General features: G+C 36.9%; 1 protein-coding gene across 4 annotated transcripts in view; it reads right to left on the reverse strand.

The window, feature by feature from the left end:
- The window catches only part of LOC121859411 (hemicentin-1-like), a 251,339-nt gene extending 232,353 nt beyond the window's left edge, over positions 1-18,986 (reverse strand). For all 4 annotated transcript variants that reach the window (XM_042356203.1, XM_042356204.1, XM_042356202.1 and 1 more), the window contains exons 1-2: positions 18,884-18,986; positions 17,345-17,755 (exon numbers count right to left, since the gene is read on the reverse strand). In XM_042356203.1, coding sequence (XP_042212137.1) covers positions 17,345-17,453 — 109 coding nt within the window. In that variant the 5' untranslated portion in view covers positions 17,454-17,755; positions 18,884-18,986. The remainder of the gene's footprint in view (positions 1-17,344; positions 17,756-18,883) is intronic.
- Between the last annotated feature and the right edge of the window lie 4,725 nt (positions 18,987-23,711).

Here is a 23,711-nt window from a genome sequence, read left to right on the forward strand (position 1 = left end):
AACAAATGAAAGTGTCTGAGACACACTTCACCAGTACTGAGGAATATAAAAAGATAATATAGCCTTGAGGAAGAAGATGCAGTGCACCCTCCCTCTCACCTAACCAGTCTAGCATTTCTTTTCCCATCTATATCAGTTTCTCTTGTTTTCGTCTACTTTATCAGCCAATTTGTGTATTTTTCATTTTATTTGAGGATTTAGTTTCGTTAGTGCGTGATGCAGACTCAAAACATCATGAAATAATAATGATATTATTTGAAGTAAAAGATATAGAGTTGTCCTCACGCGTGACCATCTTGATGTTATGATGATGGGGCTGAGCACGTGTGAGAAACATTCACGTTATGCTTTAAGAATAGCGATGTTTATTTAAAAGCATTATTTGACAACACCAACTCTTGTTCATAAATATTAAAAAATTGGGGGTAAATAATTCTCCCCTCCCATCGGGTATTTTTAGAGCACAAATTTGATTTTGATAAGCTTAGAGAGAAACATTCCATCTTCGGAATGTACCTCGACCCACTGTTACCGTACCTTGTACATTTCATAAAAGATCAACGTACTGAGAAATAGTGATATTTTTTAATTTAAATAGTTTTATTAAGAAAAGGTCTTTTTTTTAAGAAATAAACTACAGCATGTAAAAATAATACATAAATAACATAACTCAGTGTATACATTACGAACACATATGACTACGTAAACATTAGCTTGCGGTTGCGCATATACTACAAAAAAGTGATAATTACAGTGACTTTTAACACAGTTTATTAATCAGGTGTCAATATCTCCTCCAATAGCTGGGCCAAAGGCAGGTACTAGGAGAATAATACAACCCTCAGATAATATGCACCACCATACACTGCCCCCGAGCAGTTGAAATACATTTCATATACACGCAGTGACGCAGTTCACACGTCACACACGATAATACCAGGTGGCCAACCCTGCTCGCTCTGTAAACTTTCAGTGTCCCTAAACTCAGCCATTTTTGGTAACCTTGTTTATTTCCAGGTAAGAAAGTCCTCCATAAGACACTAGAATTTTCGTCGTCCTTTATAACCTGGTTTACGAGAGCGCTGCAGACGCTCACCTGAATAACAATGTTGGCGTTAAGTATACTCGAGTTATGACTCAGGAGACATACAAAGCCGGGAACCTCACTGAGTCAAAGCACGATGTACCTCTCTCTCTCTCTAGGGACAAGGAAGCTGAACCTCCCTGGATCCTAGGAAGGTATAATATCTCCCTGGGTGATAGGAGGATGTACTGTATACCTTCTTCAACCATCGGGTGATATACTGTACCTTCATAAGTGACAAGAGGATGTAACTCCCCCTACGAGAGAGACAGGCGACCATTGAATGAAAAGTAAAAGGGTATAATATAAGTGGGATGGAGAGGAGGATCACCAAGGGACAGGGTATGGTTGTCCTCGGTGACGGGATAGGGTACAACCAAACACTAGGGAGGGATACAACCAAACACTAAGGAGGGGTATCAACCAAACATTAGGGAGGGGTATCAACCAAACACTAGGGAGGGGGTACAACCAAACACTAGGGAGGGGTACAACCATACACTTGGGAGGGGTATCAACCAAACACTAGGGAGGGGTATCAACCAAACACTAGGGAGGGGTATCAACCAAACATTAGGGAGGGGTATCAACCAAAAACACTAGGAGGGGGTACAACCAAACACTAAGGAGGGGTATCAACCAAACACTCGGGAGGGATATCAACCAAACACTAGGGAGGGGTACAACCAAACACTAGGGAGGGGTACAACCAAACACTAGGGAGGTATCAACCAAACACTAGGGAGGGGTACAACCAAACACTAGGGAGGGATACAACCAAACACTAAGGAGGGGTATCAACCAAACACTAGGGAGGGGTATCAACCAAACACTAGGCAGGGGGTACAACCAAACACTAGGGAGGGTTACAACCAAACACTAGGAGGGATCAACCAAACACTAGGGAGGGGTATCAACCAAACACTAGGCAGGGAGGGTACAGCCAAACACTAGGGAGGGGTACAACTAAACAAGGGGAGGGGTACAACTAGGCAGGGGGGTACAACCAAACACTAAGGAAGGGTACAACCAAACACTAGCAGGGGGTACAACCAAACACTAGGGAGGGATACAACCAAACACTAGGGAGGGGTATCAACCAAACACTAGGTAGGGGTACAACCAAACACTAGGGAGGATACAACCAAACACTAGGGAGGGGTACAACCAAACGCTAGGGAGGGATACAACCAAACATTAGGGAGGGATACAACCAAACACTAGGGAGGGATACAACAAAAACTTTAGGGAGGGATACAACCAAACACTTGGCCGAGATACAACCAAACAATAGGCAGAAGTACAACCAAACACCAGGCAGAGGTACAACCAAACACTAGGCAGAGGTACAACCAAACAATAGGCAGAGGTACAACCAAACGCCAAGCAGTGGTACAACCAAACACCAGGCAGAGGTATTAGCAGGGGGGCAAGGGAAAGAAGGCCCACTTTGAATTAATGGAGACGACAATAATTCTGTGCTCAAGAGAAAGGAACACAGGATGGAAGAAGAGCAAGAACCTTAACTCAGGACATGTTGGCAGTGGCTGGTTGGCGAACACAACTTGCCTAAGAGAAGTGAGGAGGCATTTAGTTTAGAAAAAAGGAACATGCCTAATTATCTTCTTTATTTGAAGGCATATTATAATAAAGTATTATTATTTTATATATGTATTGACACACAAACACACACACACACACACACACACACACACACACACACACACACACACACAGAGAGAAACATGCAAAACACACACACATGAAAGGAGAAAGAGATTAAACACACAAAAAAACACCTAGCACAAATACACACACACACACAGAGTCAAACAATCATGCCACTATACATACAAACAAACACTCACAAACTCACATATCATAGGCAAACAAAGCAGAGAAGAAACGGAGGGGCGACTGCTCGTTTTTTTTTCCCTATATCCACAGAGGCCATAGTAGTACAAATATTTGCTGTCGTCATCAGAGTTCCCCGTAAGACCAACCGAGTCCCCTCACTTAACTAATGGAGAATTGTATCCTTCATTATTCTTAATTATTCATCATGTGTAATTAGGTACTAATCTATTATACGTAATTAGAGCCCCTATCTGTTGGAATAACCAGTAATGTATTATAACATTAAATCGTAATAATTCTGATGTAAATAAGTCTCAAATGTGAATGTATTATTAGGTTTGAACGACGAACACTGTTAACCAAAGAAACAAATTATGATTAGTGTTTTCTAAATGATAATAATATATGGTATGATGACAGTATACAGTATTTTATCATTACTTTCGTGCCTTATATAGAATGGAACACTTGTATCGTTGGCGTGTATATGGGAATTACATCCATCGTTAAGCTCTCTCTTTCACTCATGAAGTATCTAGTCATTTTATAAGTCTCATTAATATTTACCAGGTACATGTTTCAGGTGTAGTACAAAGTGTGTATATGTATTATTTACACCGTAGCCCCATGATCAAATATAGGTACAAAGCGTTGCTCCTTTGTCTGATCTGTCCTACCACTTTTTTTTTTACAACCTACCGGTCCATTATCGTATTTTTTGTGTCTTCCATATTTAACACATTTTTACCTTCTCCGTTGTTATATGGAACATTGAAGAGTCTCATGAAAGTGTTCTCTCTCTCTCTCTCTCTCTCTCTCTCTCTCTCTCTCTCTCTCTCTCTCTCTCTCTCTACTTTTTTGTCTGTTCTTCTTTCGTTTTGATCTTGTTATTTTCTCTTCAGTTTTCTTTCCCTTATGCTATTTATCGCTTTTTTCTTGATTCTATTTCTACCTTGTTTCCTATTTATTTAATTTTTCTCCCCATCTCATATATTCTCATATGCCTTGTTTTTTCTATATATTTTCTTCTTTCTATTTCTCCTTTATTTTTCCTTAATTTTCCAGTTCTAGTTTTCTTTATATATATTTTTTCTTCATTTCTGTTTCCTTCATTCTCTCGTTCTCTTTTATTTTCAGTTTTACCTTTCTCTTTCTCTTCTTTCTTCCTGGTCACAGTACAATTCGTTACAGTGAACTAACTCAATCAGTAATAATACATTTACCAGTAGACAGAACCACACGTGCATGTTTACTCTGTCAAGTATATTTCTCTGTCCGCCAACAACTTGCGCTCAACACCAACACGCAAACCGCAAATAAATTCTCCATCTCTATTGACTGTCCGTTACTACATGTCCCCTAGTCTCTCTCTCACTCTCTCTCTCTCTCACTGCCCTACCATTGGTCATTTCCCGAAACTATGCAATTAAAGCTGTATTACCTCATATCAGTGCACATTTTTCCCCCCGTTGGGAATGGCATATAATTTGCATGACATTTCGGTCTGACTCCTTGAGATCACACACACGCACACACACACACACACTAGAGGAGTGTACCCTCCCTTCAATCGATGCTGGCGAGCCGCGAGTGTTCAACTTTCTGCCGCTAGATGGCATGAGCCACCAGGATAGGTTCACTTATATTCTTTAGTGGAGATCTTATTTAAAACTTCGCCAAGCTTCATTTTCCTTTCATCCTGATCATTAATCCTCTAATACAGTAATATATTTCTGAAACAGTTCCTCTGCATCAAGTAAGTGGTGTCTGTTTTTTTAATATGTAAATATATTATGAAAGACGAACTGAATTCAGATTTTTTTATGTAAAACATCAACAAACTTTTTTTTCATGTTATGTCTACCACACAAACCAGTATCTTTTGATAATGCAATTCTTTTATGGACATAATTTATAAGACTGTTCGCCCCGCCATTGTTTACTCACAAATTTTCATGCAATGTTCAATTATATATATATATATATATATATATATATATATATATATATATATATATATATATATATATATATATATATATATATATATATATATATATATATATGCAAGTAAATCACTGTAGGGGCGCGTGATCTAGGTATAGGCTGATAACCACAAGGAAAGAAGAAAACACGAAGTTCCCAAGCGCTTTCGTGTAATTTTTTATTTATTTATTTTTTTTAAGTATCTTATCTTAGATAAGAACTTCGTCGTTCGCCATGTATACAGTATGAACTCTCTTGTTGAGTATCCCTTCCTGGCACCTGAGAGAATAACTTTACTTGGTGCCCGTATACTGCGTCTGGTGTTTGGTCATATTTGGTGTGTAAACATCCTTTGTCATTCATAACTTTGGGTATAGCAAGTCTCCCGGGAAGGGCCAGAAACGAGCAATAACACTGAATCAACAAACGAGCCTCCTGTTGTTCTGAAGCACAAGGAACGCTTTTCTGAGACAATATAATATCAGTAAGTAAATTTCAGGTGTTGTAATTAGTGTTTATCTTCAAGTTTCTTACTCAGAAGTACCGCCAGGCATCGTCTTCACCCAGGTGTTTCTTACCTATGACCTGTTCGTTTTAAAACGATCACTCCGTCGGCGTTTGGAAGAAATCACCTTGTCATTATAATAATTCACAGTGTTGTTCCTTTGTGCCTTTATCTTTTTGCTAATGACACTTAATTATTGTAAACTTAGAATATGGTTTTCAAGAATGTGGGCAGATATATTTCAACTAATGATTATAAGACCGTAATGCCTGTGAGTTTTGTGTCCTGAATTATCCTACTTCACTTTTCTATTAAGATTTTTTATTTATATAACGAGAAACCTTTGGTAATACCCGATACAGTATGTAAGATTTATAACTATTAGTTATATTACTTTTCCTTTATACAATTTCGTATTTATCATCGATATGATACGTCTTGTGTTTACTTTTTGTCATCTATGATGGTGGTTATCAGAGCACAAGTCCCGCCCACAGTACACGTGTGACCTTAACCTCAGACCTGCTGACTCCAGAATAATCGATTTTTTCTTGGTTGACATCGAACCTTTCGGCAATATGTCATCAATACATGTCACTGCTTTATTTACTGACAAATGCACAACACAATTTGAGAGGAATAACCACCGTGGACTACAACAAGTTTTGTCAAATTTCAGTTATATATATATATATATATATATATATATATATATATATATATATATATATATATATAGGAAACTTGGGCTATTTATGTGTATATTTATGTATTAGTAATAATTAGTTATAAGTTTTTTTCTTCAGAAATTTCAAAATGATATACGGATAGAGACGATCATGTAGGTAAATATAATACAAACTATAATTGCACGGCTTCATTACCAAGCTAACCCACTTATCGAACTTATATCTCTCCTAAACTAAATTTACGTAGCGTTTGGTTGTCATGATAGCAACGGCGTTTTTTGCATGGCAGAGAAAATATTGTTATATATGAACTAATATTCAGTAAATTATAGTAATAAAAATAAAAAGTTATACTTGTTTGGCTGAAACGTTAATTGCGTTGTAAGGTTTAATCGGGCGATTATGTGAATTTAGCTGGCCGCACGCGCGCACGCACAAGCATACACGCGTACACACACACACACACACACACACACATATATATATATATATAATTCGAACTAATGTGTCCATAGGAACAATCAGGCAGATAAACATAATATACAACCAAGAAGAGAGTAAGAGAGAGGTACTAACACAACCCTAACTGCCTTAAGTTAATTTAGGTAGAAATAGATATCTGAAGATAGTGAAGGACGTCTTAATGAAATTATCAGTTCTGCGATATGTAAAATAACTATTTTAGGTGTAACAACGAAAATAATCAGACTATAACATTATCGCTAAAACGAATGGTAATAACAAGCTGAATGTTCCTTAACATTGAAGTTGGGATATTATTGACTGTTTGCTCTCAGCTTTAGCGATGTTGAACGGTATAACCTGCTATTACCTGACAGTAGGATGCAAACTATGAATCGAGCCCGTCTTCACAAGAGTAGGACATCAGTTATGTTTCCCGCATTAGGTGGTGACGGTATCACTTGTCTTAGAAATTTTGTAAAGTAATTGTTCCCTTAATTTAATTATAAGATACAGAAGTTTCTCAGTTACTTAGCTAGTGAAAACTACTTCCCGAAATATCAATATAGAATCTGCCGCTCCTATTTCGCTATAATCATGGATAAGGCAAATTAATTAAAAGAAACATCTGAGTATGTGAACTATTGACCTGCTCAGCTGGTCTTGTCTAGTGTGAAGAAAGGGAAGTGTTTTAGTTTATATAATTTGTATTCGGTGGCGCTTATTTGTCTATTACGGTCCTTTACTTCCACTATTTGTTAGGCACTCGGTCTGATTGATCGTTGATGATGACGCTGATCCTAGATTACCGAATTCGGTCACGTGGAGATTCCAGGAACAGGTACATAGGTACCACAAGGGTGTTACTATATCCGAAGGTGAGGGGGATGGAAGATTATGTCTGGAGGTAGGGAGGCTGACTATTCCATGAGTGACACTATAGGAGGAGCAGCACCTGGGTTCACATGTGTATAGGATAGCTCAGTCAGGTTCACTTCAGCATGAACCAGCGAGGTACAGAAAGGACGGAATGGACAAGGGTCAACGTGGCACATAATGGAGAGGTGGAATTGAACTGAAAGATGAGACATTTATGCAGAGTCTAGATATAGCCTGAATTTTGTTCAAAGGAGCTCGGAGAGATTGGAAAGCATTCTTTTTCCTCTTCTTGCGTAGGAGGAGGAATATTTCCTTATGAGGGCACAAATACCTTGAGAAGACTAGAACTCCGAGCAGCTGGAAAATGGCGAAGAGAAAAGGAAAAATAAGACTAAGGAAAAATAGACAATAATAGAAAATAAAAATAAATTAATTAGGCATTTGTAAAAGAAAAAAAGTGTAAAGAACTAAGGAACTATTTTCGGCAAAACAGTCGAGGAATATTAATGAGACAAGAATGGGAATAATTTAACGGTACTGTGATACTCCAGATAACATACACTCACTAATTATGTTGTTGTTGATACTGCTTTTCGTTACTACATTTACAAGTACGAAAATTTTACTACAACTACTTTTGTCCATACTATTTCTCCACTCATTACTATTTTATTACTATTATTACGAAACATTAATTCCTTGACGTCAACTGTATTATTAATAGGGCTGTGTAATGAAAATGTCCATATTAATAATATTGCCTCATGATTCTTATAATAACGCTCAATCTCGCGTATATAGATTAGGTAAAATATAATGGTGGACCCTGGACTACATATGCCTTAATCTAATGATGACAAGGTAAAGGTTTTCGTGTGCTTTAGTAAGTGTTAGGTTTATTCTGGCCAAATGAAGAGTGAAGAGCCCTGAGCGTGTACAAGGGCCGGGAACACTGTAATAATTCCAAGTAAAAAAAAACGGTCATTCATCAACGACGTTTCTGGAGCTGCAAACGCATCTTTATTATTACCAATATTTATAATCTGCTAATTAGGGTATAATCTCATAATCGCCTATAAGCTGTAGTCTTAGTGTCTCCTCTTTTTCAGACTAGTGGTGAACTGCTAATATAACTCTCTAAGAAGTTTTGATTCTTAAATATTTTCATAGCGATTTCTTATAGAGTCTAATCACGTTTTAATGAGAAAAGTTTGACGTGCTGTGTCTCCAGGTTGGTGAGGGAGAAGTTACCGACTTGGCCACAAGATCTCATGATTATCTTGCACGAGCCAGTCAGGGTGAGGGAGGACAGCGGGCTGGGCAAGAGGGAGGGTGAGGAGAGTGAGAGGGTGGGTGGTAATGTACGTGAGTAAGAGTTGAGAGAATGGGTGTGAGACGTTAAGGGAGAGTGTGTGTGTGAGGGGTTGAGAGTGTGTTTGAGTGGGTGAGAGTGTGTGTGTGAGAGGGTGAGAGAGTGTGTGAGAGGGTGAGAGTGTGTGTGTGTGAAAGGATAAATAAAGAGTAAGGTGGTAGATTAGGTGGTAATGTGGATGAGAGGGAGGGTGAGAGAGTGGTTGCCAATGTAAGTGAGAGGGAGGATGAGAGGGTGCATGTGAGAGGATATATGATAAACTGGGCGAAAGGGTGAGAAAGTGTGTGTGTGTGTGTGTGTGTGTGTGTGAAATGGTAAATTGAAGTTGGGTGAGAGGGGAAGTGTGGCAATGTGGGTGAGAGGGAGAGTGGCAAAACGTGTGTGTTAGACGATTGGATGAGAAGTGAGTGACATGGTCGATGACAATGCAGGTGAAATGGATTATATGAGAGTGTTGGTGAAGGACTGAGAGAGAATATGCGTTGATGATAAAGGAAGTGAGTAGATATTTGAAAGAATGAGTGAAAAAGGTGAGAGGTTGGACGACAATGAGAGTAAACGAGGATATTTGTGAGAGAGTGGCTGGGAGAGGTGAGTGAGAAAATGATTGAGAGGATGAATGACAGAGTTTCAACATTAGGGTGTGGTGGTGGTAAGGGAATCTGAAAGCTGCCGTCCTTCTTCTTAATGTTGCTGTCATTATTACTACTACAACTACTACTACTACTACTACCACCACTAGTAACAACAATAATAATAATAATAATAATAATAATAATAATAATAATAATAATAATAATAATAATAATAATAATAATAATAATAATAATAATAATAATAATAATAATAATAATAAAATAATAATAATAATAATAATAATAATAATACTAATAATAATAATAATAATAATAATAATAATAATAATAATATTGATAATTATAATAATAATAATAATAATAATAATAATAATAATAATAATAAAAATAATAATAATAATAATAATAATAATAATAATAATAATAATAATAATAATAATAATAATAATAATAATCATAATCATAATAATAATAATAATAATAATAATAATAATAATAATAATAATAATAATAATAATAATAATACCATCAGAGACAAACAGACAGACAGGCAGACAGACAGAGCATTAATAGTCTTACTAATAGATCAACCTGAATGTTCTATTACCAATATGAAACATTTAGGCCAAGCACCTGCCATTTTCATTATTCGTACAGCATTGTGACTATGCTATGAAAAATTTATATAACTCTAATTTCAGAACTCCAAACATAAATTCTTATCGGTATTACTTTAAACAATTATGTGTATGAAGTCTCTTTAAACAGCGTAAAATTAATAAGTGTGCGCTTAATTTAGTTCACACTTCCTGAGAACGTGTTATATTTAGCATACTCATTGTTGTATATCACTCATACATTATACCTAGCATACCCACAGTTGTATATCACTAATACGTTAATTCTGCTGCTATGATCACCTTCACGGATGTCAGTCAGTACACTTACTATGTTATGACTGTTAATAATATTTGTATACCTGGGTGGAGACGTTCACTGGAGGTAGCGGAGGCAATATTCAGCTTCTCATCTTTGTTAACCTCGACCTTGCTGACGTGTTTACATTTCTTCTCACTCTCTCAATATTAGAATATTTTTTTGTAGAAGTATTAGTATTGTATTGCTCTACATGATGTATACATGAGCGGGATTTTTATCTGATGATGTATTCCTAAACGGATTACATGACTTAATTTTTATCATTATTTAATTGTTTATCGTGTTTCCTTCTTTTTTATTTATTAATTTGTATTTTTGTCCTTTTTTGTCTTAACTCCTTTATGTCTTTTTATCTAGATTAAAATTTAAGTAAATTTAAGCACGATTCACTCTTTATAAGTGTAAAGTTAATTGAAATATATTAAATATTATGTCTAAGCTAACGCAGTGTATTCTCTTTAAAGGGGTTAAAAACTGTAACAAAGTTTGCACTGAGATCCTGTCAAAACATTAAGCCGCTGAGCCAACACAGGGGGAAAGAACTCAATATGATTAAGCGTTTGGGCAGGTACACACCAGCCGCCAGGTTCCATGGATTCCCTAGTTAATTTCCTCCCTCCCTGGTTTTATGAGATTGTATTTAACTGGTTCCCTTAAGCTTGAGCATAGATATAATTGTCTAAATGTCATCGGAATGGCCCCAAGTTTCTCCTAGCGTTAATTGTTCTCTCACCTCGTCCAAGTATATAGGACTCCAGGCTCAGGATCTCGGGGCGTGAGATTTGTTGTGTCGGTTGAGGCTTAACTAGACGAGCTGTTGTTCCGCACGTTAGATGAGGTCGGTCGTCGAGGTTTATATAGAGATTTCTTATATATTATACACACACATATATATGCAAGTAAATCACTGTAGGTGCGCGTGATCTAGGTATATGCTGATAACCACAAGGAAAGAAGAAAACACGAAGTTCCCAAGCGCTTTCGTGTAATTCACATCTTCAGGGGTGAGTACAGACTAGTCTGTACTCACCCCTGAAGATGTGAATTACACGAAAGCGCTTGGGAACTTCGTGTTTCTTCTTTCCTTGTTGTTATCAGCATATACCTGGATCACGCGCACCCACAGTGATTTACTTGCATATACTGTGTATATATATATATATATATATATATATATATATATATATATATATATATATATATATATATATATATATATATATATATATATATATATATATATATATATATATATATTGGAGGGGCGTGTAAATTTCCATTATTTTAATTGTCACAAGTGCTATACTCGTCCCATATGCTTCTCAGTTCTTCTACCGATATCACTAATGGATATGTACCGTACCTGTTATGGTCCATCAGCAATAACATGCTGTATACTCAATTTCACCGGATTATACGATATGTGAAAGCTGCATGCATCGTGTACTGCGATATACACGCAGTCACCAGATTATACCTCATGCTATACTACACTTTTTTCTCAAGACAGGTGTAGCTCTCAGGAGGATCAACTATGTATCAAAGTAAATATATTACACCAGTTTTACTGAAATATTTATCTAACAATACAGGTATATATATTTATTTATTATCAGCAATATTTTTATTGCTGCATTAAAAGGTGTAAGTTTAGCGCCGGGTTTACTGTTGGGGTGACACATGGTGCTTCAGTAACTGTGAAACGTCATATTAACTACTGTATATATAGACAAAAATAAAAAGGTTTCGAACCCTTTATGCTGGTCTCTACGATATTTAAGAATTCGGTGAGACTTCTGGGAAAGTTAGCCCAATGGTCGCCATACAATTAAATATGTTTACGTCTTGCATTATCATTAACTATTTAGGTGTGAATGCTACTTACGTCATCCACTTCATTACTAGTTATGATATTGACATAATAATTTTCATGACTACTTACAATATTATCGTTATTCTGAATACTTACTTTACTATATTTATTGTTGGTTATCTAATTCTATTTCTATCATTATCAGTAGTTATCTACGTATTTATTCACATTGCTATTATTATTTTAAATACAGTGAAAGTGGGTCCCATAGGCTTGGCTGCCCGTTATGGGCAGTGTGTATACAGCTGGGTGAACTGGGATCGCCCGGGAATCGAACTACCAACCCCCATAAAATGAGACGAGCACTGTATCCACTAAACAGCCGTTCCCTTTTCAGTATTACATAACTATTTACATTACCATCATAATCATTTATCTATATGAGTAACGCTGTTATTATTACAACTAATATTTATATAAACATTTCATTGCCTCAGTTATATAACTTGATAACACGTGTGTTTTCATTCATCAGTTTGGTTCACATTGATAAATAATTCACATAAACATTAATTGTCATCCAAATTCATTGTCAGAATATTCGTGCAAGGAAAAATAAACAATCCATTAAAAATTAAAAGAAATAACCGTCATGTTTGGGTGTGGAAGAATATATGTTGTGAAAATATGACAGTATATCAAAAGTGTGCCAGCCAAGAGGTGACAGTGTACCATAAGAATGTGTATGATACTGTACGTAATATATATATATATATATATATATATATATATATATATATATATATATATATATATATATAGAGAGAGAGAGAGAGAGAGAGAGAGAGAGAGAGAGAGAGAGAGAGAGAGAGAGAGAGAGAGAGTCTCAAATATCTCTATATGAATTTTAGATAACATTGATCATATATCACCCATGTAGATACAAACACTGCCCATGAACCGTTCCCTAGGCAGGATAAATAAGGAGTTAGTGAAAATACCCTTTCCACACTAACTTGGCCGGTAGACCCCGCCCCTCTTCTATACTAATAGCTGATTGGTTCATAGAAAATTCAAACTAAATGTGTTCACAATTGGTAAGCAGACGTGTTATTATCTAAAATAATGTTAAATAAATCGATTATCAAAATGCAAATCATTTCAAGGCATTATCATCTTTAGAAGGGATGTCAGAAAATTTTAAAATGTATTATAAAAGGTCAATATAAGTATGCGCTTATACTGTGTAAGCGCAGTTCGGGGGAGGTAAAACGCTTAAGGGAACCAATCAACTATTTGTAGGTATAGACGAGGGGCGTGGCTTACAGGCCAGCTTAGCACGGAAATACCATCGTAGTGTACTGTACTGTACTGTAAGCACAGCTGGGGATTGTCTCAGTCATTGTTTTCTATAACCACCGAAATAACCCATTTGTACCTGAAGTTTATCATGTGCGCATTGTCACACGTTAATCAATCCCAACACGTTTGATGCGAATTGGCAGACCCGTTGTCGAGGTAATTTAGGGATAGATAGACAGACAGAGAAAGGTCGGAAACAATACTCTCTCCTTCTGTGGCTGGCATGGTAATGATGATAGTAGTGATGATTATGAGAATATTTTGTTAATATTATTAAATACTAATAGTAACATTGATACCCAATAATAATAATAATAATAATAATAATAATAATAATAATAATAATAATAATAATAATAATCTTTGTTTCCCCAGGTAGTTCTTCAGCTGTCCTACAGAACCAGTGTTTACCAGCTCGCGTAAAAAAAAAATATTTGTCCACTTTTCTCCCCTCTCCCTTTCCTCTTATTTCTCCCCTCTACTCCGTCCCTTACTCCCCTCTACTCCGTCCCTTACTCCCCTCTACTCCTTTGCTCTCTTATTTCACCTCCCCTCCTCTCCCCCTTTATTTTTCTCCGTCTCTCACTTTGACTTCTTTCTGACACTTCTCAGCCATTTCTCTCACATTACAACCTCTCTTTACTTTTTTTTTCCTCACGCCAGTTCTCTTCTTCCTCCTCTGTCAACTCCCGTCTCCACGTGACTATTTCTTCTTCTCCTTTAGTCATTCTTAAAAATCCATCCTTCTTCACTCCGCATCATTCTTCCTCCACCTCATTAACTTCTTCCTCACCTTCATCAAATTCGTCCCTTATCTTTGTCGAGTATTTTTCTTTCCTCCTAAAACTCTCTCTCCCTTTTCTCTCCTCAGCTTCTTCCTTCATTCAAGACAACCTACTCTTTTGTCAGTCATCTTCCTCTCTCTATTTCCTTCACCTATATATAGCTTCCTCTCTCTCCTTCCCTCATACATCTACCTTCCTCGTCCCCTTCCATACTCATATCTCCCTCCCTCCGTCCCTCTATCAATCCATTCCCTCCTCCTTCCATCCCTATCTCCTTTCCACACTCCTACCCTCCTTCCCTCTCCTTCCTCCCTTATTCCCTCCATCTATCCCACCAGACCGTCCCCTGATTCCCATCTAACCATCCTTTATACACTTTGCATTCCCAAGCGTCGCGGGGTTCTTCAAGACTCAAACTTTATTCCCATCCCAGAAAATGTGCCACGAAACTTCTATTTTTTTTTCAGCCTCTGCCTTTTCCGTCTAAATCCTGAACTCTCTCTCTCTCACTTTCTTTTGATCCGTCATTCCCTTCATGCTCTCTTGAGTCATTTGATAACTGATATGTCATCCCTCAAGATCAACCCTTCCTTGGCTTTTAATCCACTTCCTCAGAGCTTTTTTTTTTGGGGGGGGGGAGTTATTTTTGGAGTTTATAGCCGTCATAACTTATCGCTGGATGTCTCGAGTCAATAAAAATATTACCTTGTGTGGCGGAGGTCAGAATTTACTTCAGCTACGCGGTGTGGTCGACACTGTTTGGGGGTGACGGCTGTTGGTGTCATGAAGAATTTGAGCTTCATTTTGACCTCTTTGTGTCGTTTTATTAAGGTCATTACCATGGCATTGCCTCGTCTATTCCCTTCTTTCTTTATTATTTATAGGTTTTTCTTTCGCCTGTCTCTATACTAACTTAGATTCTTTCCCTTATCAATTAATGTTTTAACTCTTTTCTCTAAATTATCTCATATTTAATTCAACCTTGACCCATGAATCTGATTGCCCTGTATAACACAACATACACGAAGAATCATCCCACCTGGCAGTCTCACATAAACAAAAACTGAAAGAAAAATCACCATAATGAAGACTGGAGAAAATTTTATGGAAAAGTGTGGCGTTGAATTATGAATCAAACGATGCAAATAGATCAAGAAGACGACAAGCACACAATGCGGAGAATTGGCGGCCCCTGGCAGAAGGCAAGATAGTGTGCACTAAAGAGGCTAAAAATGTGAGACAAATGTCGAGGGGAAGATAATCAAGGGAACAGTAAAATTCCTTTGAAATATGTATTTAGAGTAAACAGGAAAAAGGTATGCAATGATAAATTTATTATGGTAGGTAACATTATATATATATATATATATATATATATATATATATATATATATATATATATATATATATATATATATATATATATATATTTCATGTAGATCCACAATGAAAACGTGGATAAGATAAATCTTGATAAAATCACACGGGGAAAAGAGAAGCAACGGAGCACCTTAGCTTTCGTCTTTATTCAAGACATCTTCAGTGGCAACTGGATTACATGGACAGAGAGAGGCTTAAATATACAGGGTGACCTTATTAAACATGAGGTTAGGTCATAATGATGTCATTCACTAACCCACACACCAACACCAACACACACGTAGAGGAGCTTAAGAGAAGGGAGGCGACGTGACTACTCAGGTCAGGTCAAAAATAAGGGACCCACTAAATAACTATCCTACATCTAGATCCAAGGTTTTCAAAGTGTTTTTAACCTTGGGCCACTGATAAAAAAGACGAAAGCTAAGGTGCTCCGTTGTTTCCCTTTTCCCCGTGTGATTTTATCAAGATGTATATATATATATATATATATATATATATATATATATATATATTGCGATAACAAAATTGGTCAAATCATCATCCAGCATACTGGTTATAATAATTAATATAAAACACAGTAAAAAGAGCGTGAAGAATCGTATACAGATGTCAGCTGTAAGAAAATTATGGCTTTAGTAACAGATCATTACACCAACAAATATTGATGTCATATGTTTTAGTCGTGGTCGTAATAAAAGATGATAATAATAGTGACAACGATATAAATAACATGGGTAATGCTGATAAAAGAAGGAAATAAGGAAATATAACAAAATATGATAATATTTCTGCGCGAGTAATAATGTACGTGTACATGTAAAAACAGCTGGATATTTTATATTATTATTATTATTATTATTATTATTATTATTATTATACCAATAGTAATGTTATTAATTAGTATGGATTAGATTTATTATTGATTTTATGATAATCAAGATATACTTAGGTTATATTTCTATCTTTACACTTAGTAATAATAAAATAGCTTACTTAAGTTACGAGTGTGAAGACCTCCCGTACGACGCACACACGAAGTACTAATATTAGAGAGATAACGATAATAACATTAATTCAGAGAAACATGCCAAGACTTTCATAAATCATAAACAGAACAGTCAATACACGACTCAGACAGGAAACTTATTGAGACGAATACGAGTGTTTCTTGAAGAGGACTAGCGTCTCCCAGTCAACAATAAGCAGGAGTGTTTCTACATGTCTAAGTACAGATCTGATGCCTTATTCTCTGCGGGACTTGACTGGTAGTCACATGTACAGTCTGCCCCGAACATTTCAGCTACAGACGAATTTCCACATAATTAAGTCTTAAATACTCTAATGGAACATTTTGGGGAGGAGAATTCTTCATTATGTTTCAACCAAGATTGTATCCATAACGTTAAGAGTTAATGTCGCTAAAATTATACTTAAGATGTTATTAAAATACTTCCAAATAGTAAAAACTTATATTTTTCCATTTAATTCGTTAGAAATTCTCATACAAGACCTGAAGTACAAATTGCTGAATCTTCCAACAGTGTATAAACCAACGTCTCCACACCCGAAAGTGCAAAGGAATATTTGCTGAAGAATTCTCCACCTGTTCAAAACCACACCTGAATTTCTTACCTTCCCCCTGAGCCGAACTAGCAGCTGTGAGCACCAACATCAGTGTACGTATGAGGACGCCCAGCCCAGACGTGTGCACTGCTGACATTTTTGGTTTCTCCCTCTTCATGATATATGTAAACTTGGTGTAGCTATCTGGGTACTGTATGGATCCAGATTTTAGAGGTCCGTGTTTTCATGTGGAATCATTTTTTGTGACGATTATTTTGTCGAGGTCTTACAATATGTTGATTGTCACAAACTTATGAACTTTGTTGGTTAAGGCTAAATAATTTTCAAGGTCACATGCATAATATTCTCTGCATATCGATAACTTTCAGTCTTTTTATATAACCATTGCACTAAGAATATTGCACACTTGATTGTCCAAAGTTTTAACTATAGCGTTTTCGGTTTTTATGTTGAGTTACACTTATGAGAAACTGATTGTAATAACGTTAACAAATAAAAACAAAACTGAGCAAGGTTATTGTTGGCCCAACACTTTTTGAACGAATAGGCAGCAAAAAAATGAGAAAAAAAAGAACTAAGCACAAAATTCTTTCAATAAATAAACCCCTTATTTAGAATATTCCAGAAATAAATCTTACCCAACTATATATGAAAATACACTATTAGTATATATAGCCCGGTAGCTAATATCAAATAATAATATAATAAAACATCTATGTATGCATATAGTGAAGTGATAGTGATAAAAAAGGCGATATCTTCCTTCAGTAAAGTTTATGGGGAAAAAGTGGACATATTACTGGTGGGTGAGGGCTCTCTCCCGTACCCATGGCCATCCTCCAAGAGTCACTCACACTAATCATATCGATAGCCACTCAGAATAGCAACCTTCACACACACACACACATATATATATATATATATATATATATATATATATATATATATATATATATATATATATATATATATATATATATATATATTTTGTTTTAGGTCCTGCCCTCGATGTTCACAAGACGAAAATTCTGGAGAATTTATCATTTCCTGACCTATAAATCAATAATTATTTTTTCATTTGGATATTTCTTCCAAGGGACCGTTTTTTTTATTCTGAAAGGTACACGTTATCGAGAACTACTTAAGGAGAGTTACATTCATAATTATTCTTTCCTACTTTAGGTTCTCGCGAGACGGAACTTGTGAAAACCTGGCGAGTCTCCGACGATGTTTTTCAAAATTTGTTTCAACACAGTCTCGTTTTTGTATGTTTCGGAAAAAAATATATAATAAAATAAAGGTCATGTGTGATGGTAAACAGATTTTTTTTTCTAACGCTGTGGGATTAAATTATTTTCATAACCTTAATCCCTCTTTGGGTATATACATATGTATATTTACCATCTACATGTCTGATATGATTTACTACTTTACCTTATTTCACTTCAGGTAACTTTACAGTACCATTCACACTCATTTCATAAACTCCTTAAAATGGATTCCGTATTTTGCTAGACTTTCAATTAATGTTCTTATTGCTACTTGACCAAAACACGCCGGCTAGTTTCTCTCGACAGGTGTTGTTACCCTTTCCCCTGCGGCTAACGTGGGGTGCGGCGGTATGCAGGAGTAGAGATGTTCGTGGCCGCACGCGGGACGAAGCGAGATAGAGCGTGTGGTCGCAACACTCACCAGGGCGCACGGGTAACTGCTCCCTCCACCGCCTCCCTCAGCGCCCGCACCTCCACCATGCCAGCCGCGCACGCCTATTTCTCCTTTTCCTCCACCTCCTCCTCCTCTTCTTTTCCTCCTCCTCCTCATTCCCCTTTTCTAATCGCCTTTTCTTCCATCTCTTTCATGTGCTGGGTGTCATTAAGAACCATTGTTCTAAGAAAAAGATTTGCAGTGTTCTTTCTCTTATAATCCTTCCATTCCCTTTCTTCGAAATCCCCTCTACCACTCCTTTTCCTGTCCTTCGTCTTCTTCCATATCCTCGTTCTCTCCTTCCTCCTCCTCATTCTCCTCTTTTTTTTATCTCTCTCTTTCTCTCTTATCCCCGAATCGTCTATTTTGTCCGTCTCCTGGGGGAAGGTCTCACTAAGAAGGATTATTATTAAAGGGGATTAGGATTATTAACAGACCGAGGGGAGAAGGGCAGGAAGGATAAATAGGTCATAGAGGGAGACAAGAATCACTGCAGGAGAGAAAGAGGGATTATGAGCAATGAGAGTTTTTGAGAATAAAAATGAAATGTTTTTGAGAATAGATTTAAACTGTTTTTGATTCGAAGTTTTTAGAATAATTTTGAAATGCTTTTGAAAAGAGAATTTAAATGTTTTTATCCCATATTTGTGCTCTTTCTTTTATACTTGGACTTGTATCTCGAATCATTAAACACATAATGACAGTGGCTGTTTAAGCAAAACATAAATGACCAGAGCATGTTTGGGAGCGTCATCCATAGAGGGTGAAAGATAAGTATTAATGAAATTGAAGAATAGCGAATGGAACTAAAAACAACCAAAGGAATAGAGTAAAACTGATAAAACAAAGTAAGACATTGAGTAAGCGATAACTAAACGCAGGATGAGGAGTACCGCATCAGAGACTTCTGAGAAAAATTGAGGCTCATGGTATCGAGGGGAAGTTTTAAATTGGATAAAATCATGGCTCACCGATAGAACGCAGAGGGTCAGCGTAGATGGTGTTAAATCTGAGTGGGGCCGTGTTACCAGTGGGGTTCCCCAGGGGTCAGTACTAGGCCCACTCTTGTTCATAATCTACATAAACGATCTAGATACTGGGATCAGCAGTGACATAAGCAAGTTTGCGGATGACACCAAAATAGGGCGGCAAATTAATTCAGGGCGGGATGCAAATGCATTACAGGAGGATCTAAATAAACTGCAGGGGTGGTCTGAAAAATGGCAAATGAAATTCAACACCAGCAAGTGCAGCGTACTTAATATTGGAAGAACAAATAATTATAATGTATACAGCCTTAACAACATCAACCTAGAGAAGTCGACTTGTGAAAGAGACCTAGGGGTACTTGTAAGCCCGGACCTACGGCCTAGAAAACAGTGCGTTAATGTTCGAAATAAGGCAAACAGAGTATTGGATTTTATATCTAGAAGTGTAAGTAACAAGAGTGCAGAGGTCTTATTGCAACTATATCTTGCGCTAGTCAGGCCACACCTCGATTATGCGGTTCGGTTCTGGTGCTCCTATTATAGAATGGATATAAATTCACTAGAGTCGGTGCAGCGAAGAAAGACAAAAATGATTCCGGGACTTAGAAACCTTCCATATCAGGATAGGCTAAAGAAACTTAACTTGCATTCCCTAGAAGGACGAAGAGTGCGGGGAGATATGATAGAAGTATTTAAGTGGGTGAAAGGAATCAATAAAGGGGCTATAGATATAGTTCTTATAATATCCGAGCAGGATAGGACTCGGAGCAACGGATTCAAGTTGGATAAGTTTAGGTTTAGGAGGGAGATAGGAAGAAACTGGTTCACAAATAGGGTGGTGGACGAGTGGAACAAGTTTAGCAACTTTGTAGTAAGTGCGGGAACTCTGGAAAGTTTCAAAAGGAGGCTAGATAGATTCATGGATGATAGAGAGTGGTAGTAACTCTCGACAGGAGCTGCCATGCACAGGCCAACCGGCCTATTGCAGACGCCTTATTTTCTTATGTTCTTGTGTTCTTATGAAGGAAGAGGAGAGGGGGGAGGAAAGGAAGGAGGAGGAGGAGGAGGAGGAGGGTAGATATATATAATTCGGACTTAAACAACTAGATAACAGAGACGAAGGAAGGAGTAGAAGACAAGATAGTTAAGACTTGCTCTAACGAGAAAAAATAAACAAATAAAGGACAACGATGAAGTAAGGCATCGCGAGATCCTAGAAACAAAGAAAAGCAAAGAAAGATGTAATGACGACGATAAATTTTGAAAGATAGTTCAAAGTGGATACCGGAAGCGAGGAAGTTGGACAAAAGTGAATTTAAACTACCACGAAGAAACTGAAGTAAATAATTAAATAAAAGAAGAAGTTGCTTTAATACACGAGAATAATAACTTAAAGAGTTATTTAAGAGGACAAGGACGATAGAAGAGAATGGAGAAATGAAGAAAGAAAGGACGAGAATGCGCAGTAGCCGGTGAGCCAAAGTCTGTCACGTCTGGGAGGGGGGCAGGGGGCTGGGGGCAGTGGGCCGTGGTGGGGGAGGATAAAGGAGGGAAGGAGGAGGGGAGGAAGACCAAAGCGGCTTGGTTAATCGTGGTGGTAATTGTCTGCAAGGATTCAAAGGCAGTGAGAAAAGCAATTAACAGGGCGAGACCGAAGTCGTGCTAAGTGCAGCTTGTAAACGAGATCTGATTAACAGCCAGATAAATATGCATCAGGGCCCCATTGCTCCACGCCCTCCTCCTCTTCCTCTTTCCCCAGGCATCTCCCCCCTCCCCCTCGTCCTCACTGATTGCTGGGTCTTAGTTCCAGCATTGAGAGACGTCAAGTGGAGGAGGAATTAAGAGTAGGACTGCTCCATTTTACATTCAAATACCTCGATGTAAATTTCACTCCTATGATGTAAAAGTGATTTACAATATATTCATCCAGGAGCATATATTACGATGATGAGGATATTTCTTATTTTCGGGTACCAGTGAGAAATGTAAATGAATCTTTTGAGTTCTAATAATTCTAATGAAAGAAAAAGTCATGAATTCTCTGAGGTGTTTCCATTCTTATGTCGCAAGATGGGTGAGTGAAGTATGTAATATGCATGTCAAGAAAATGTTCTCGGACATTCTTAAGCTTTTTTATACAACATTGATATATGAATACCGTGTACTGAAATATTAGTTAAAAAATAGTTAAGTTCAATTTTACTCCGAGACAAAATTCCTATACTCAATTTCCATGTAATATTGTGTTTGGAATAGGAGGGTGTGACGTAAGATATGTAAATGATTCTATGGCTAAGTTTACAGAAAATGGTAATCAGAGAAGCTTGTGTGGGTTGTGTACTGAAAAGCTGACGTGTAGAAAAAAACTCTAGCAGGGTTTTTTAGTTACAATTGACGTTTGAAGTTTGAAGAGACGTATGAATTATGCTATCAAACTAGACAGAAAATATGAATACTGTTCCGAGAAAACGAAAAAAATAAAAAAAATCAAGTTATATATATATATATATATATATATATATCTCTCACTCAATATAGTTCGGTCTCTGTATGCTCAGTTAAGTTTCACTGCCACGCTCCTTGTCAAACACAACAGCCTTTCAATTGTCTCCACGTTCAATTTCCATTTTTGCGTACCATAGTTGTTGTTTTTCAATAGCTGTAGCTGTGAGGTAGGTGAACCAGATGGGCAGATCCAACACAGCCACCCGCCTCCCGCAGGCTATTTATTCGCTTCACCACAACACAGTAGTTTGTCCTGTTTCCTGAGCCTCGTCGTCATCTTATAATGAGACTAATCTTATCTAGTTTATGTGACCCCATTAAGTGCATTAGGTGTATTAGGTGTATTTCCCTCAAAGAAAAATTTCGTTATATTCCTGTTCGTATTCATAAAACCCAAAATGGTGTGTGCAAAAGAGAAATTGCATAAATAAACAAAATATAGACTAAATTAATATAATTAATACTAACATAATTAACATAACGCAACTTACAATTACTAACGTAACCTAATTTTGGTACTGTATACAACACTTCCATGGAGTTATAACTTTAAAACCAGAAAGTTATCCTTATTTTGCAAGACAGTCAGTTGGAGTTGGAGCTATATTGGAGTATTATCCTTAAAATACTTGACAAATACATCTCACGAAGTTGTAACACCATGAGTTAATTTATCCACGCCGACAAAGTCTCGTCAGCAGGGCGATCAGTCATGTGTACCGTATATATTTATATATATATATACAGTATATGATCAGTATGAATAACTAAATTATCTGCGGTTTAATTCAAGGATGGAACAACACTTCTATCTGATATTTACAAACACAATGATGAATGTTTAAGCTGTTACTCTTTTAAGGTGAGAATGGCAAAGGCAAAGTTCACCAGAAAACACGTCAGAGCTACAGTACTTATACTCGGCATCTGTATACACCTTGGTAATCTCTGTAACTACATTGTTTTTTAGGTCAAAAAGGTCATAGGATACGGTCACAGCTGTAAGAGAGGCTCTACTCGGATCATGTTTTTTGTATGATAACTGAAGAAAAATAACTGTAACATTTTTAGCAGATAAATAACCAACAAAACAACCCTTTGAACGGACACGTTTTACGGTCTAAAGCTCTAAGATGTGTACCGTCACTCGATATGTAAGTATGACCGCATTATATACACTGCAGCACACACACACACACACACGTCCCATGTCTCTC

Source organism: Homarus americanus, unplaced genomic scaffold (genome assembly GCF_018991925.1).
Source record: "Homarus americanus isolate GMGI-L3 unplaced genomic scaffold, GMGI_Hamer_2.0 scaffold7626, whole genome shotgun sequence".
Taxonomy (NCBI): domain Eukaryota; kingdom Metazoa; phylum Arthropoda; class Malacostraca; order Decapoda; family Nephropidae; genus Homarus; species Homarus americanus.